Genomic DNA, 15,011 nt, shown 5'->3' on the forward strand with positions numbered 1-15,011 from the left:
TTTATTTCAAAATAAACCTTTTTTGGGGAAAAACACTACATGTCTAATGAAGTATTGCAGACTTTTTAAATCAAGCCAGGCATATTTTATCATATTTTGTCTTTTAAGCCAAAGGGTTACTCATGTAATTACTCTTATTAACAGTCCTGGAAGATCTTGCTGTTTGGTGCAATTAATTTAATATGCACCGGTTTCCTGCTTATGTGGTGCAGCTCTACTAACAGTATAGGTATGTTCTGTTCTTGCATCTAAATAATTGTTGTCTGTTGTTGTTTTTTAATTTATAGCAGTGCCAGCATAATAAACAAGCAGGGCCCTGAGTATAATGGAATTAGACGGCTGTGCAACTGGCCTCATAATTTACCCATTTTAAAGCTACTGCATAGTCAGTTTAGGAGAACTCCTTTTCTGCAAGGCTTAGGAACTGCACGTGGCCAGTGAATTCTTCAAGGTACTCACTGTTCCCACAAGTGCTTCTGATGCTGCTTTCCCTGCCAGTCCTTCTCTCAGAGCTTCCTTCATGCAGAGTTTAGAATCTTAGCTCTAGTCCTTCAAACCTTTTCTCAAGTCAGTAGTCCGATTGACTTCAGTGGAGACCCTCCCCTCCAATTGTGAGGTAGTGGCAGTGGCTTCTCCTAAATCCATGAGTATTCTGCCCTGTATTCCCCAGCCTGCCCTGCAATGTGTGTCCTGGTTTTGCATACAATACCCAAGATGTTCCCATGTATCTGCAATGCAGATACAGTGCCTATATTTTCACTATGTGGTGCAGTTTTAATCTTATTTCAGTCTGAAAAAATGATTATCAAAACATTGCTCTAGTTCCTATCTTAGCTGAACCAGTTCACCCATCCCTTTATTGTAATACATACACAGGCACTGTTACAGTTGGGATGGAAACCTTAACTGAGAATTTCCTGACTTTTCCATGTCTAAATTCCCAATCTTAACTTTCATGATTGGATGCGCGTCAATGACTAAATACTTCAATATTTTACATGGTTGCACAGAGCTAGTGTTGTGTTAATCAACTTGTTATTAAATGAAATATTGGAGTAGTTAGTACAGACAGAAAAATACAAAAATGATTTTAAGATGTACATTTTCGTACTCTGAAATAAGTTATATTTTCAGCAAAGAGAATTTGTGCAGATAGAAAATGGTAGGCAGCTGTCTCAGAGACACTGAGGGACACACAATTTTTGAAGGCAAAATCACATATAGCGTTCTTCGTTGCTAATAATGTAAAGTGTGTTAAGTGTTTAAAATTTTGTTTTCACAGCTTTAACTGCCTATTCTTACCTGACAATCTTTAATCTTTTCAGGTACGTTTTTTTAAATCTGATCCTACAATTTATCAATGCTTGTAAGAATATTCTTTTTACTAAATTTGAAATAGGGTAAAAGTAGGATGAATAAATATTATGTACCAACTACAGAGTTATTCATGACGTTTCATAAATACAGGCAAGAACTGAGTAGTTGGTATAACAATGTTTTAGATTGTGTATATAAGATTGTGTGTTAAATAGTACACAAACTTAGAAGAAAACAGTGACTAATATCACAGCTCTGATAAGAACAATTTAAAAAGTCAACTACATTTAGATTTCTGTACACAGCTGCCTGACATTGTTATAACAAAGTAAATTGAAAACAAAATCCACACTGTGTGCCAAACTAGTATCCCTTTAATTGATTGACTCAGAAAATTTTACCACCACCAGTTCCACAAGTATCATTTGTAAAATGTATTTGTTTTAGCTTTAGGGTGGGGGAAGTGATTTTTAGTTTTACTTCTGTTTTAAGGGCCAGATCCTACAAACACATTGACTTCAACAAGACTGCTAGTGTTTGTAAAATTAAGCATGTGTAAGCATTGTAGACTCTTTGACTGTATTTACTGATTTCTGACCTCTATTCTTGAAGAATGGGTGGTAAATCTGTAGTTCATTTTCTCACTGGTTATAGTATATACCAGTTCAGTTCATTAAAAGAAAAACTGAATCATTCTTAAAGAATATGTTGAAATATTGGTGATGACCTAAGATTACTAAAAGTTGAAGTCTGCTGGAAAATGTCTGACAGACTGACAGTATCTTATTGTCCTGAACGAACCTTATGGAAATAAGATAAACTTTATTGAATTAGGCATAATGCTTTTGGGGTACATTGTATTAAAACTACAATTGTGTATGTGTTGGTGTGGCATTGTATTACTCCTGGGGGAATTCTGTGCCAAAAATTAAAAAATACTGTGCACAATATTTTAAAATTCTGCATATTTTATTGGTCAAAATAACCCAATATAATCATGCCAGTTTCAATTATTTTGGTAATTTATTTCAAAATACCTGTCAGCAAGTATGTCTAGAACAGTATCGACAACAAAAAAGATTCTCCCAGGAGTAGAGAGTTAAAGAAACCCTTACAACAACCCAGTTCCTGTTCCTCTGTTATGCTTTTGTCGGACGCTTCCATTTGGGTGTGTCACACATGCCAGCTGGGCATATCTTGGGGGGAAAACTCTGTCCCACATCTTTTAGTCAATTCTTGTTTGTTTGCTCCTTAGGGTTACTATATTTCAAGTTCCCAAATAGAGGACACTGCCGGGAGGAGGGGGAGTTAGGAGTGGGGTACAGTTTGGGGGTGCCGGAGGGGTCTGTGTATAGTGCAAGGGAGTATTTGGGGGGGTGCTGGAAGAGGGGATTTGCATGGTCGTGTCTCTCTCTTCTCCCCCCGCCCAGATGCCTGCATCTCCTCCCCCAGAGCGCAGCTGCAGGCTACATTCTGTGCAGCTTCATTCCTGTCCCACCAGGCAGAGACTATCCATACCTGCTGATAGGGATGGGGAGCATAATTTAAAGTTTTGTCCATCCCTGGAACAGCTCGAGTCACACACCTCCCTCCACCCACCCACCCAGCCCCCCCCGCGCGTGAGGAGAACCGCCTTTCTCCCTCAGTCTACCATCCTGGAAAGCATGTAGTACCTTCTTTAGTAGGACAGGGGAATGCTAATGTACTTCCTTCTTTATCAACCCCCTGGAGAGAGATACATATACTAAGGCAAATTGGATTCTCCACAGACCAACATACAAAGAAAGGCTTTGTGGATAAATAGTCTGGTTTTAAACTGGCTCATGGTTTTCTTCCTAATCCAGCAAACAGACAGGACCCATGTTCCACAGAGGGCCCTGGTCTTTAGGGTAGAGTTGGGGCATTGGGCACTGGGTGCTGGTTCTGAGCTGACACAGTGATGAAGTGAGCTGTAGCTCATGAAAGCTTATGCTCAAATAAATTGGTTAGTCTCTAAGGTGCCACAAGTACTCCTTTTCTTTTTGCGAATACAGACTAACACGGCTGCTACTCTGAAACCAGTGATGAACTGGTAATCATAAGGATTCCCCTAGGGTGGGGTTTGAAGGATTTACCTTGCCAGAATTCTGGTAAACTTATTAGTAGGTTCTTTTATTGTTTTTAGTGTTTTTTCTCTGTGATGCTTTTTACTTTAAGAATAAAATAAGCTTGCATAGAAAGAACTGTGTGATACTTACAACTTTAGCGATTATACCTGCTAAACTTCTCTGAAGAGAAAGCAAGCAGGTATCCTTGGGCAATCTTTCTGCGCTGGGAATAACACATTGAATAACTGTGCAGCCTGGAAATACCCTGGTCAGAAGGTTTCAGAGTAGCAGCCGTGTTAGTCTGTATTCGCAAAAAGAAAAGGAGTACTTGTGGCACCTTGGAGACTAACCAATTTATTTGAGCATAAGCTTTCGTGAGCTACATGTTACATCTGATGAAATGAGCTGTAGCTCACGAAAGCTTATGCTCAAATAAATTGGTTAGTCTCTAAGGTGCCACAAGTACTCCCTTCTGGTCAGAAGGGAGAGAGATGCTGGCCTACACCCAAGGGAGGTGATGGCCAGGGGAGCTGGAACCCTGTGGGTAGATGCCCTTGCTGGACCACTGCAGTAGAAAATACAGATGCAGTTACCCTGAACTGCAGCAGTTTCATTTGAGGAATTGGGAATTAGTAGTACATAAATCACCCAGAATCTTTGGTGAAGTGAGCAAGACTATGAACTTAGGTAGAATAATTCAGTTGTACTTTTCTTATAATTTGAGGTAAATAGAAAAAAGAGAGCTTTTGTGTACAGTTTTCTTATGAAACTGGTTTTGTTTATTTAGCTTTTTGTGAAGTAGCATAATTACAAGTTTAATGTAGATACTGTTTTGTATCAGATAGCATACAGTATTGAAATTTTTACTATAATTATATTTTTTCCACTTTTGAACAGACAGAAAACCACAAACCTTTTGCTAGTATGAAGAAAACATTTGAACAAATGTGCATGACATTTGTTGGTGCTGCCATCTAAAATGTGCAGCTTGTTGGAAGAAATAAGAGGCTGATCCAATGAGTATTATGTAATAGGCAAGTTAAAGTTTCATATATGGAACACACAACATCTACAAGAAAACTTGTGGTTTAGCCATTTTAGGTTTTAGCAAGGGAAATAATGTGGCTTAATCATTAGGGGGTGCATGCATATCATGGATGTTACCTGATTGCTAGCAAAACATTTATAAATCACAACAACATGCATGCAAGAATGGCAGTTGAAAGGCAAAATGTCTTGGTCAAGACTTTATATTAAAATAAGTTCTAGTCTCTGACCAAGTTATTGTGATAACACTTGAATATCTAAATCTGTCAGTTACTTCTCATAAAATTACTGTACTAGTTCATTTGAAATTTCTTGTTTTTTTGGATCAGCTCAGAAGAAATTTATTTCACCGTATGGAAAGCTTTTTAAGGAAAAGCTGTTGGGGCCACTTTTGAGTTATCTGAATGTTAATTTTAAGAAAAATCCCCTTTTAGTTATTACTAAACACAGCTTTATTTTGAGACTTCAAACTCTGTGTGTACTACACACATCCGGAATGAAACTGCTGATCTGTAAGAAAACTAACTTTGGAAATATTATTGATTGTAAATTGTGTGCCAAGTGTGCACAGAACATTATTTCCTTAATTTTGGGAATATACCAAAGTGGAATGCCCTGAATATTGGTATATCAGAGATGATTGGTATATCAGAGATGAAGACTTTTCTAACTATCTCTCAGCAAATTCTTTACATGGGTTTGATCTCTTGCTCAGTGTGAGCAATGCTCAATATTTTTGCTGCAAAAATAACTCCCTCACTCTTTCAATTTGTGAGCTGCATGATGGCTTATAACAAATTAAAAATTTTGCTTCTGAAGTAAATTCAAGTGCTCTGGATATGGGCAGTGTTACAAGGAATGAAAACAGGCTGAAATTCTGTGAGCAAAGGGTAATGCTAAACATCAATATATTACATTGTGTGGATGTGTCTGTCTGTTATGTGATAAGTTCTTTGTCCAGTCTTTAACTTTTTCAGTAATGATCTGGAAGAAGGGGTACAAAGTGTGCTGTGTAAATTCACAGATGGTACTAATTTGAGGTGTGTTGCAAGTAGCATTACAAACAAAAATAATTAAAAGGCATCTGCAGAGGAGAAATGTGGCAGAAAAGAGCATCATCTTGGAAAAATTCAAATTTAATATGTCAGAGAGAAAATAATCTGAATCACACTTACTCAGTAAGAGGTAGAAAAATACTGAGAGAGACCTGAGGATGGTAGTGGATAGTCTATTAGGTATGAGCTTTGAGTGAGCGGTTACAGCCAAAAAAGCCAGTTTGATTTGGAGCTGTATACAGAGGCGTCACAGTATGGACAAGAAGGTAGTAATTCCTCTTGCATTGCTCTGAGACCCATGCCTAGCATGTTACGTTCAGTTCTAGGTACTTCAGTAACAGGAAGATATAAACAAATGGGAAGGAATTCAGGGAAAAACAATAAAACTTAGTAACTGGAGGTTATTAGTTTAATATTTCTTCTTAAACAGTTTATTTCGCTAACTATAGTGGGGACATGATCACTGTCTACAAGTACCTAAAAGGTGTAAACACTAGAGAGGCAGAAAAATTATTTGGGTTGGTTCAAGAAGTTAAAATTAATAGTAATGGAAAATTTAGCCCAGTACTGAGGAAGAACCTTCCCAGTGGTGAGATTTGTCTTTAAAATATTGTCATAACCATACAGCTAAGGGTAGCCTAGAATTCCTCCTTACCTGTAAGGGGTTAAGAAGCTCAAATAACATGGTTGGTGCCTGACTAAAAGGACCAATGGGGAAAGAAGATACTTTCAAATCTTGGGAGGGGGGAAAGGCTTTGCTTTGTGTTTTCTCTTGGGAAGCAGAGACGCATCAGGTCAGAAAACTCCTTCTCCTATAACCCATCCTAAAAGTCTCTCATATTACAAAAATTGTAAGTAAAAGCCAGGCAAGGCATGTTAGATTATCTTTTGTTCTGCTTGTGAATTTTTCCTTTGCTGGAGGGAGGTTTATTCCTGTTTTTTGTAACTTTGAAACGAAGGCTAGAGGAGGTTCTGCTGTGTTTTTGAATCTTTTGTTACCCTGTAAAGTTTTTTACAGAGGTGATTTTTACCTTTTTTTTTTTTTAAAAAATAAAATCCGTCTTTTAAGAACCTGACTGATTTCTCTCTTGTCCTAAGACCCAGGGGTTTGGGACTGTGGTCACTTTGTAACCAAGTGGTTAGGATAGTATTCTCAAGCCTCCCCAGGAAATGGGGTGTAAAGGCTTGGGGGGATATTTTGGGGGAATAGGAACTCCAAGTGGTCCTTTCCCTGATTCTTTGTTAAATCACTTGGTGGTGGCAGCATACCCTCCAAGGGCAAAGACTTTGTGCCTTGGGGAAGTTTTAACCTAAGCTGGTAGAAATAAGCTTAGGGGGTCTTTCATGTGGGTCCCTACATCTGTACCCTAGAGTTCAGAGTGAGGAGGGAACCCTGACAATAGTCTTCAAAGGAAAGTGGTGGAAACCATTATATGTATTCTTTTAACATGGTGCTTTAGACAGTGATCAGTAAGACTGTAAGATTAGCAAGGGAGTGGAGGTAGTAATACGTCATGCATTATGTTAAAAAGTAAATCTTTACTGTGATACAGTACAAGTACCTCACTGCAGAAGGAAATACTGTGATAAAACCAATACTTTGGAACAATATTTGATTCCTTTTTTTAATGGTGTCTCCTGATCGTTCCTATATTGTAACAGAGAGGATTGGGTCATAACTAAAACCAAATCAAAAACCTCAGAACACTGGAGAAGTTTGGATCCAGATCTGAAATTTACAACTTGGATCCACCACTAACGTGTGATACAATATGTGAACAAATGAAAATCTGTATAATAGTATAATCCGTGCAATTTTTTCATTAATAAATTTAATCCAAATAATGAGTGTGTGAACATTTTTAAAATATATGAAGAGCGAAGCAGTATGTTTTTATATAATGTGGCTCTCATATGTAGACTGATTTCTGAAGTGTCTGCAATATTAGTATCTGAATTGTAGAATAGCTTACTTGTCTTAGTCTCAGTAAAAGGAGTGGCTTCTTCAGGATTCTGGAGCAGGTTAGACTTTGCCTCCTCACTATTTTATAGAGTGACAATAGTGCACTAACTTTCCTCATTCAAAATTAAACTTTTCTTCAAGTTAGTGTACTGTTGATCTAACTTCCAGTTGTCAAACCATGCACTTCTGGATATTGAACACCTTTACAGACTTTTTAGCAGTGAGCCATTGGGTGCCATGAGAGTCATTGGACATGGTTGGCCCCGGTAAATCAAACTGAAATGGATTGTTTTTCCATTAGTAGCAGTAACTACTGTCCATCATACAGTTGGTCTTAGACTCAAGAGAATCGGTAATACCAATGCTTGAGTCCTGAGGAAGACAGGCCATTGAGGTTATGCCACCATCTTTGGCCTTACAGCCTAAAATGATTTCCATTTAACAAACTAAAGTGTTAAGATTTTTTAACTTCACCCTATTTAAAAACATGCAACTTTATTAAAAAGGAATATAAGTAAAACAAATGGATTAAAGGGGGAACCTTCTCAGTGCAGTAAAAGAACAATGGAAAACCTTTGCTTATCAACTCCTATTTGCATGTTTCTCTGTTGCCCTCTAGTTCCCCTTCAAAAGAATTTTGAGGGCACAAAGAGACTAAACTTTAGCTTCTTTTTCTTATAGGAACTTCAGTGGAAAAATATATTGCATTTGGAGTTGTGATAACCTTATTGTAGTCTGAATGATGCTGGGTTTTGGGGAAAGTTGATGGTGCCCCTTGTAAGTACAGTACAGCCTTTGATCTTTTATGTCGTGAGGTTCTCTCTGATATAAGGGATTGTATTGGCTACAGCTCCACTATAACTCGTTAGCTTTCCTCATAAAACATACACCAGCGGCTTGTTCCACAGTCCAAATGTAGACAGAACTTCCACCAAATTCTAGGAAATCCTTGCTAGCCTAAAGATTGCCGGACTGGGTCCAAAGTGTAACTGAAGTCTTACGGAAACGTTCAAATTAAGGATGTATTCTGAAAGTTAAGCTACATTTTAATCTATAAAGTATTTAGTTTGTAATAGTTGATTATCCTAATATCAGTCTCCTCCTTTTTTATTTTAGTTTGATAACGTGCCTAATAAGCTACTGGGTAATGATGAAGAAGCCCAGCCCAGCCTATTCTTTTGGGTAAGCACTAATAATTAAGGCCCTACTTAACTTGTGATATTGCAGAAATTGCAGATTCTGCAATATTAGGTTTCCATCGCAGTTTTGACAGCAGGAGCCCTGCCGTGTGCGGGGCTGACAGTAGGATCCCCAACTGCCCGAGAGCTCAGAGCAGGAGCTCAAGCCCCTGCTCTCACCCCAGGCCTCTGCTCTGACCGCTGGGCAGCTGCTGACAGCAGAAGATTGCGGAAAAGTAATAATGGACTTTATTTTTAGTAATAAAGTCCATTATTACGTTTCTGCAATTTTCCATGGCTTGTCCACAATTCAGCTACAATTTTTTGATAATCCCACAATTCAAGTAGGGCCTTACTAATAATACAGTACTAATTATTTCATGTGCCATGAAAAATACATGTAAGTACATTAGCTGTGTATCTAGAAAGTTCCCATTTATAAAAATATGTATGTGTGTATGCATGCTAAAATGTCTTCATAATTAGTGAGCATTTTTGACTCCATTCCCATTAATTTATTGCACTGTATTTGTTCAATAATGTCTAGTTTGCCCATTGTTGTGGTACATAGGCACACTGAATGTCAAATAAACATCTGTAGTATCTCATACATCAAGGAGACACAGGTATTGAGAATCTAAAGTAAAAAGTCCTAGGATAGGGATGGAGAGAGAGGTAAATTGCTTAATTCTATGGTGGGGATTATAGTGAGAATTTCCTGTGGACCTCTGATCAGTTAACTATCCATTTGATATGGATTGTTGGCCTAAAGAAACTTGAAAATAATTACTCCTCCCTAAAATTCTGATTCACTTCTATCTGCCCTACTGGAAAGAATTAGAGGTGGAAGGTTGTCTGCTTGCTCCCCACAGATCAAAATGAAAACCCTGTTAATAGGTTGTCCAGTGTTCTTAACTTATTTCTCAAATTTCAGGTTTGAAAGATTTGAAGTACTAGCAGTATTTGCTTCCACAGTTCTGGCACAACTTGGAGCTCTTTTCATACTCAAAGAGAGGTAGGAATGTGTACTGTTTCTGTTGAGATTTACATCTGAATTCTAACATGAGAAGGTACTCCACTCCAGCTTGAGTAAAGCTCAGACATTTTTAAAGTATTGTAAAAGAAGGATAGTCATTAGAAAAAGCTCCAGATTTCTTAAAGACAGAATCATTTGACAGCAACAGGTAATGTTATATTAGCTTATGTTGCCGATTTGTACTGATTACTATATACGTGGACTACAGGAAAATTGTAAATGTGATTAAAGGAAAAACTTAAATGGTCCTACTAATTGCATATTCCAGGTACTCTATTAAGGATTTAATAAGCAAGACAGTACGTCTTCTCATATAGTTTGATCACTGAGATAAATGAAGCAATGGTGAAAATACATAATTTTGTGCAATTATTTAACTTCAGTATTTTCAAGTGTTCATCTGTTAAATAGCACCATATTTATGATCTTAAAGCAATTTTATCATAGAAGTGGTAGTTAATTTATGGGTTTGTCTATTTTTTATTTTTTTTATTTTAAGCTCCTATTTTATCAATCCATCCAAATTTTCTCCATATTGATACTTGACCTACAAACAGTTAGTTCCAGGTACAAAATTTATTTTAGTCTATTTTTTGCAGTTTATTTTTGATTAATAAGTTAGTTGAGCACATCAGAGAGAAATAATAGTTTGTTAGTTTCAAGTGCTTAGCTTTAAAACTGTTTTTAGAAGCCATTAAAAATTATGATTTTTTTACATCTGTAAATCGCCTATAATGCCCGCACACCAACTGTGTTTTTTCTTTTAAATGCCTACAGCTGTATTAACAACCTAACAGTGCCACTGATCTTGTGAATCATTGGCACCGTGCCATGGATTGATCTTTGATAAAGAGGCAGTGTCACAGCCATGTAAGGTCTCCAGATGTAACACTGAATTTGCTTGCCTATGAGTTTACATGTTGAGAGTGTTTTCAGAACTGTTACATTCCTATTGGCTTTAGTGGAATTGGTGGCAGCTGAGCACCTCTTTATATGGGGATAGTATTTCCAATTCAGGTTTAGTTTCTCTCCACTAAAACTTGTTTTAAACTATTGTCACCTTTTCACCCATTCATTTGATGTTGAAGAGGGACCCTTTAATGGTCTTTTTGGCAGGATTAAATTTTTAGATTTTTAGACTACCCTTAGTAGCCGGATGCCCAGCATAACCTTGAGTTTCTCCTGTGATGGCAATTGCACCTCATCTGGGACAGTATGCTCTCTTGCCTTACTTGTATATTAGTGTTTTCTAATACTTATCCCAGATTTTCTCCGCTACAGTTGAAGATTAATTCTTTGTTACTACTCATTGACTGAGGAGAATAACTGATCTATGTCCTCATTATAACATCCTTTTTATTTAGAGGGTTACTCTGTCTTCCTTGTTTGTCCTTTCTCCAGTGGTAAATTATACCGTTTCAATTTGGTGCCAAGCATATTGGAATAATTACTTCATGTGTTGTCATAAAAATGACATACTTACCCATACATCTCAATACAGCATTTGCCATTTTTGCAACGTTGTTGAAGCATTTAATTTGGCATCCTGTATCCCACTTGTTATGTTTGTTTGTGGGTTTAGGTGCCCGGAAATGAAAATATATTTTAAAAACTAACTATATAAAGGAAATAATTTAATAAAAACAACTAAAATTGACAATTTATTTCTTGTAGTACAGAACGGTTTCTGGAACAACCTGAGATACACACGTAAGATTGGATTTTTATATATGAAACTATAATTTTTTGTCAGTTTACTTCTGTTTCTAATTCTTTATCTAGTACAAAGAAAGAGTGACTTGGTTTATCTAGTATTAAACTGTTTTCAGTACATTGAAAAGTTATTACCACAGGGCTCGCATGCAGTTTGGAACACAGAAATATCAATCTATGGTGTGCAATTACAAATTAGTCTACATGAGCCCATAAATAGGTAGTTGAAGAGCAGTTACGTATTTGTTCCCTGTAACTTAGTGCTTCTATTAATTATTTTTAGGGCTGTCAATCGCAGTTAACTCACGCGATTAACTCAAAAATTAATCACAATTAAAAAAATTAACTGCCATTAATCACAGTTTTAATCACACTGTTAAACAATAGAATACCAATTGAAATTTATTCAATATTTTTGGATGTTTTTCTACATTTTCGAATATATTGATTTAAATTACAACACAGAACACAGTGTACACTGCTCACTTTATATTATTTTTTATTGCAAATAATTGCACTGTAAAAATTATAAACAAAAGAAATAGTATTTTTCAGTTCACCTCATACAAGTACTGTAGTGCAGTCTCTTTTTATCATTAAAGTGCAACTTACAAAAGTAGATTTTTTGTTTGTTTGTTACATAACTGCACTCAAAAAACAAAACAATGCAAAACTTTAGAGCCTGCAAGTCCACTCAGTCCTACTTTTTATTCAGCCAATCGCTAAGACAAACGTGTTTGTTTACATTTACGGGAGATAATGCTGCCCAATTCTTATTTACAGTGTCACCAGAAAGTGAGAACAGGCCTTTGCATGGGACTTTTGTAGCTGACATTGCAAGGTATTTACATGCCAGATATACTAAACACTCATATGCCCCTTCATGCTTCGGCCACCATTCCTCAGGACATGATTTCATGCTGATGACCCTCGTTTAAAAAAAAAATGCATTAATTGAATTTGTGACTGAAGTCCTTGGGCAAGAATTGAATGTCTTCGGCTCTGTTTTACCCGCATTCTGCCATATGTTTCACGTTTTAGTAGTCTCGGATGATGACTCAGCACATGTTGTTCATTTTAAGAACACTTTTGCTGAAGATTTGACAAAATGCAAAGAAGGTACCAATGTGAGATAGGTACAGCACTTGACCCAAGGTTTAAGAATCCGAAGTGCCTTCCAAAATCTGAGAGGGATGAGGTGTGGAGAATGCTTTCAGAAGCCTTAAAAGAGCAACACTCCGATGCAGAAACTACAGAATCCTAACCACCAAAAAAAAAAAAATCAACCTTCTGCTGGTGGCATCTGACTCAGATGCTGAAAATGAACATGTGTCAGTGTGCAGTGCTTTGGATTGTTATCAAGCAGAACCTGACATCAGCATGGATGCATGTCCTCTGAAATGGTGGGTGAAGCATGAAGGGACATATGCATCTTTAATGCATCTGGCATGTAAATATCTTGCGACACCGGCTGCAACAGTGCGATGTGAACACCTGTTCTCACTTTCAGGTGACGTGAGCAAGAAGCAAGCAGCATTATCTCCTGCAAATTTAACAAACTTGTTTGTCTGAGTGATTGGCTGAACAAGAAATAGGACTAAGTGGATTTGTAGGCTCTGAAGTTTTACATTGGTTTATTTTTGAATGCAGTTATTTTTTGTACATAATTCTACATTTGTAATTTCAACTGTCATTATAGAGATTGCACTACAGTACTTGTATTATTAGGTGAATTTTTTTTGACTTTTACAGTGCAAATATTTGTAATCAAACAAATATAAAGTGGGCACTGTACACTTTGTATTCTGTGTTGTAATTGAAATCAGTATATTTGAAAATGTAGAAAACATCCAAAAATATTTAAATAAATGGTATTCTGTTATTTAACAGAGCAGTTAATTGTGATTAATTATTTTAATGGCATGATTAGTTTTTTAAATCGCTTGACAGCCCTAATTATTTTTATATTTTTATTTATTAAAATTTCTCTTTTGAGGTTGTACAGTTAATTGAGAATTGAATTAAGCCTGATCTTACCACAAATAACATTTTTCAATATTGTGTATTTTAAAATGATTGAATGCTGTTGGTTATTAAATATTCAACTGGAATTTATCATAATGGAGGATGTTCAGAAGTGTTTCATTGATGGCAGTTTAACTTTGTAACATCACAGGTGGATACTGTGAAAAACGAAGATTAATCTTTTTTTCCTCTCTTTAGGGGGCGATTGTTGGTTGGTACTTTCGTGGCTCTCTTTTTCAACTTGTTTACAATGCTTTCCATTCGGAATAAGCCTTTTGCTTATGTGTCTGAAGGTATGTGTTGAATGAACTGTGACAAGAATTAAGGAAAGGCAATGAATGTTAACTGTTTTCTTCAAATATATTTTTTGTTAGATAAGAAAAACAGTTGCCATGTATGTCATTTCTAATAGTTCCATATATCTAATTAAAAGGTTTTGCATTTGAGGTGGTCTCATTTGTCATGTACAAAGTCCATAGGACACACAGAGAGTCGTACGCTGTCATCAATATGGTAAATTGAGTATAATTTCAGATGTAGCTACTACTTTGATGTATTTAAAACAGATGTAAGAAGCACTTTTTCACACAACTCTGTCAACCTGTGGAACTTGTTGCCAGGGGATGTTGTGAAGGCCAAAAGTATAACTGGGTTAAAAAAAAAATTAGATAAGTTCATGGAGGATAGGTCCATCAAAGGCTATTAGCCAAAATGGTTAGGGATGCAATCCCATGGTCTAGGTGTCCCTAAACCTCTGACTGCCAGAAGCTGGGACTGGACAGCAGGGGATGGATCACTAGATAATTGCCCTGTTCTGTGTTTTTCCCCTCTGAAGTTTCTGGCATTGGCCACTGTCAGAAGACAGGATACTGGGCTAGATGGAACATTGATCTGTCCAAGTGTGGCCTTTCTATGTTAAGAAACAGATTAGTTTCTTCTTCTGTTGTAGCTCTTTTATTCAACCAGTAAAACTTTAATGTGGGTAATCTTACAATGATACAGACAGACTTGTACAAATATTTAAAGTTTTGTTAATTAAAAACCACCTTCTTTTTACAATTTACTCCTTGGAGTTTTTACTCTTTGTATAGTAAAATCACAATCATTCTCACTAATTGAGCATTATGGATATTTGCAAATTGAATGAATGCATAACTTTTTAAAAAGTCTGTTGCATCACAAAATATATTTGTTCTGATTAGTTGTAGTTTAAATTATTTATAGTATTTCATATGTAATGCACTAATGTAGAAAAGCAGAGTGAATTGAGCAGGGAGCCAGGAACTCCTAAATTCTAACCCTGACTTCCATGTTGAAGCGCAACCATTCTGTACCACATTTTCTATGTCAGTAAAGTGGGGGTGGTAATAATTACTTTATAAGGGCTTTGTGAGGATTAATTAATTGTAGTGGTCCCCTTCGTAAATGTAAAGAGTTGTCAGTGCTTATTACTGTTTTTAATTTGTGTTGTATATTTTGAAAGTAAACTTCTTAATCTGAGACTCATTACAGCTGTCGTCTTAGAGAAGGGATGAGATCTACATTTTTCAGGAGAATTAATTGAGTTTTGTAGACTAGCTTCAAAGTGAG

The 15,011-nt window shown here is 36.5% G+C and overlaps 1 protein-coding gene across 2 annotated transcripts in view; it reads left to right on the forward strand.

Annotated features, from left to right (window-relative positions):
• The window catches only part of SLC30A6 (solute carrier family 30 member 6), a 38,444-nt gene that overhangs the window by 14,816 nt on the left and 8,617 nt on the right, over positions 1–15,011 (forward strand). Inside the window, exons 3-8 of one of the 2 annotated variants that reach the window (XM_074948971.1) lie at positions 145–229; positions 1,283–1,325; positions 8,586–8,651; positions 9,582–9,662; positions 11,358–11,393; positions 13,620–13,714. In XM_074948971.1, coding sequence (XP_074805072.1) covers positions 145–229; positions 1,283–1,325; positions 8,586–8,651; positions 9,582–9,662; positions 11,358–11,393; positions 13,620–13,714 — 406 coding nt within the window. The remainder of the gene's footprint in view (positions 1–144; positions 230–1,282; positions 1,326–8,585; positions 8,652–9,581; positions 9,663–11,357; positions 11,394–13,619; positions 13,715–15,011) is intronic. The other variant, XM_074948972.1, reaches the window with a different exon arrangement.

This window comes from Natator depressus, chromosome 3, assembly GCF_965152275.1.
Source record: "Natator depressus isolate rNatDep1 chromosome 3, rNatDep2.hap1, whole genome shotgun sequence".
Lineage (NCBI taxonomy): Eukaryota > Metazoa > Chordata > Testudines > Cheloniidae > Natator > Natator depressus.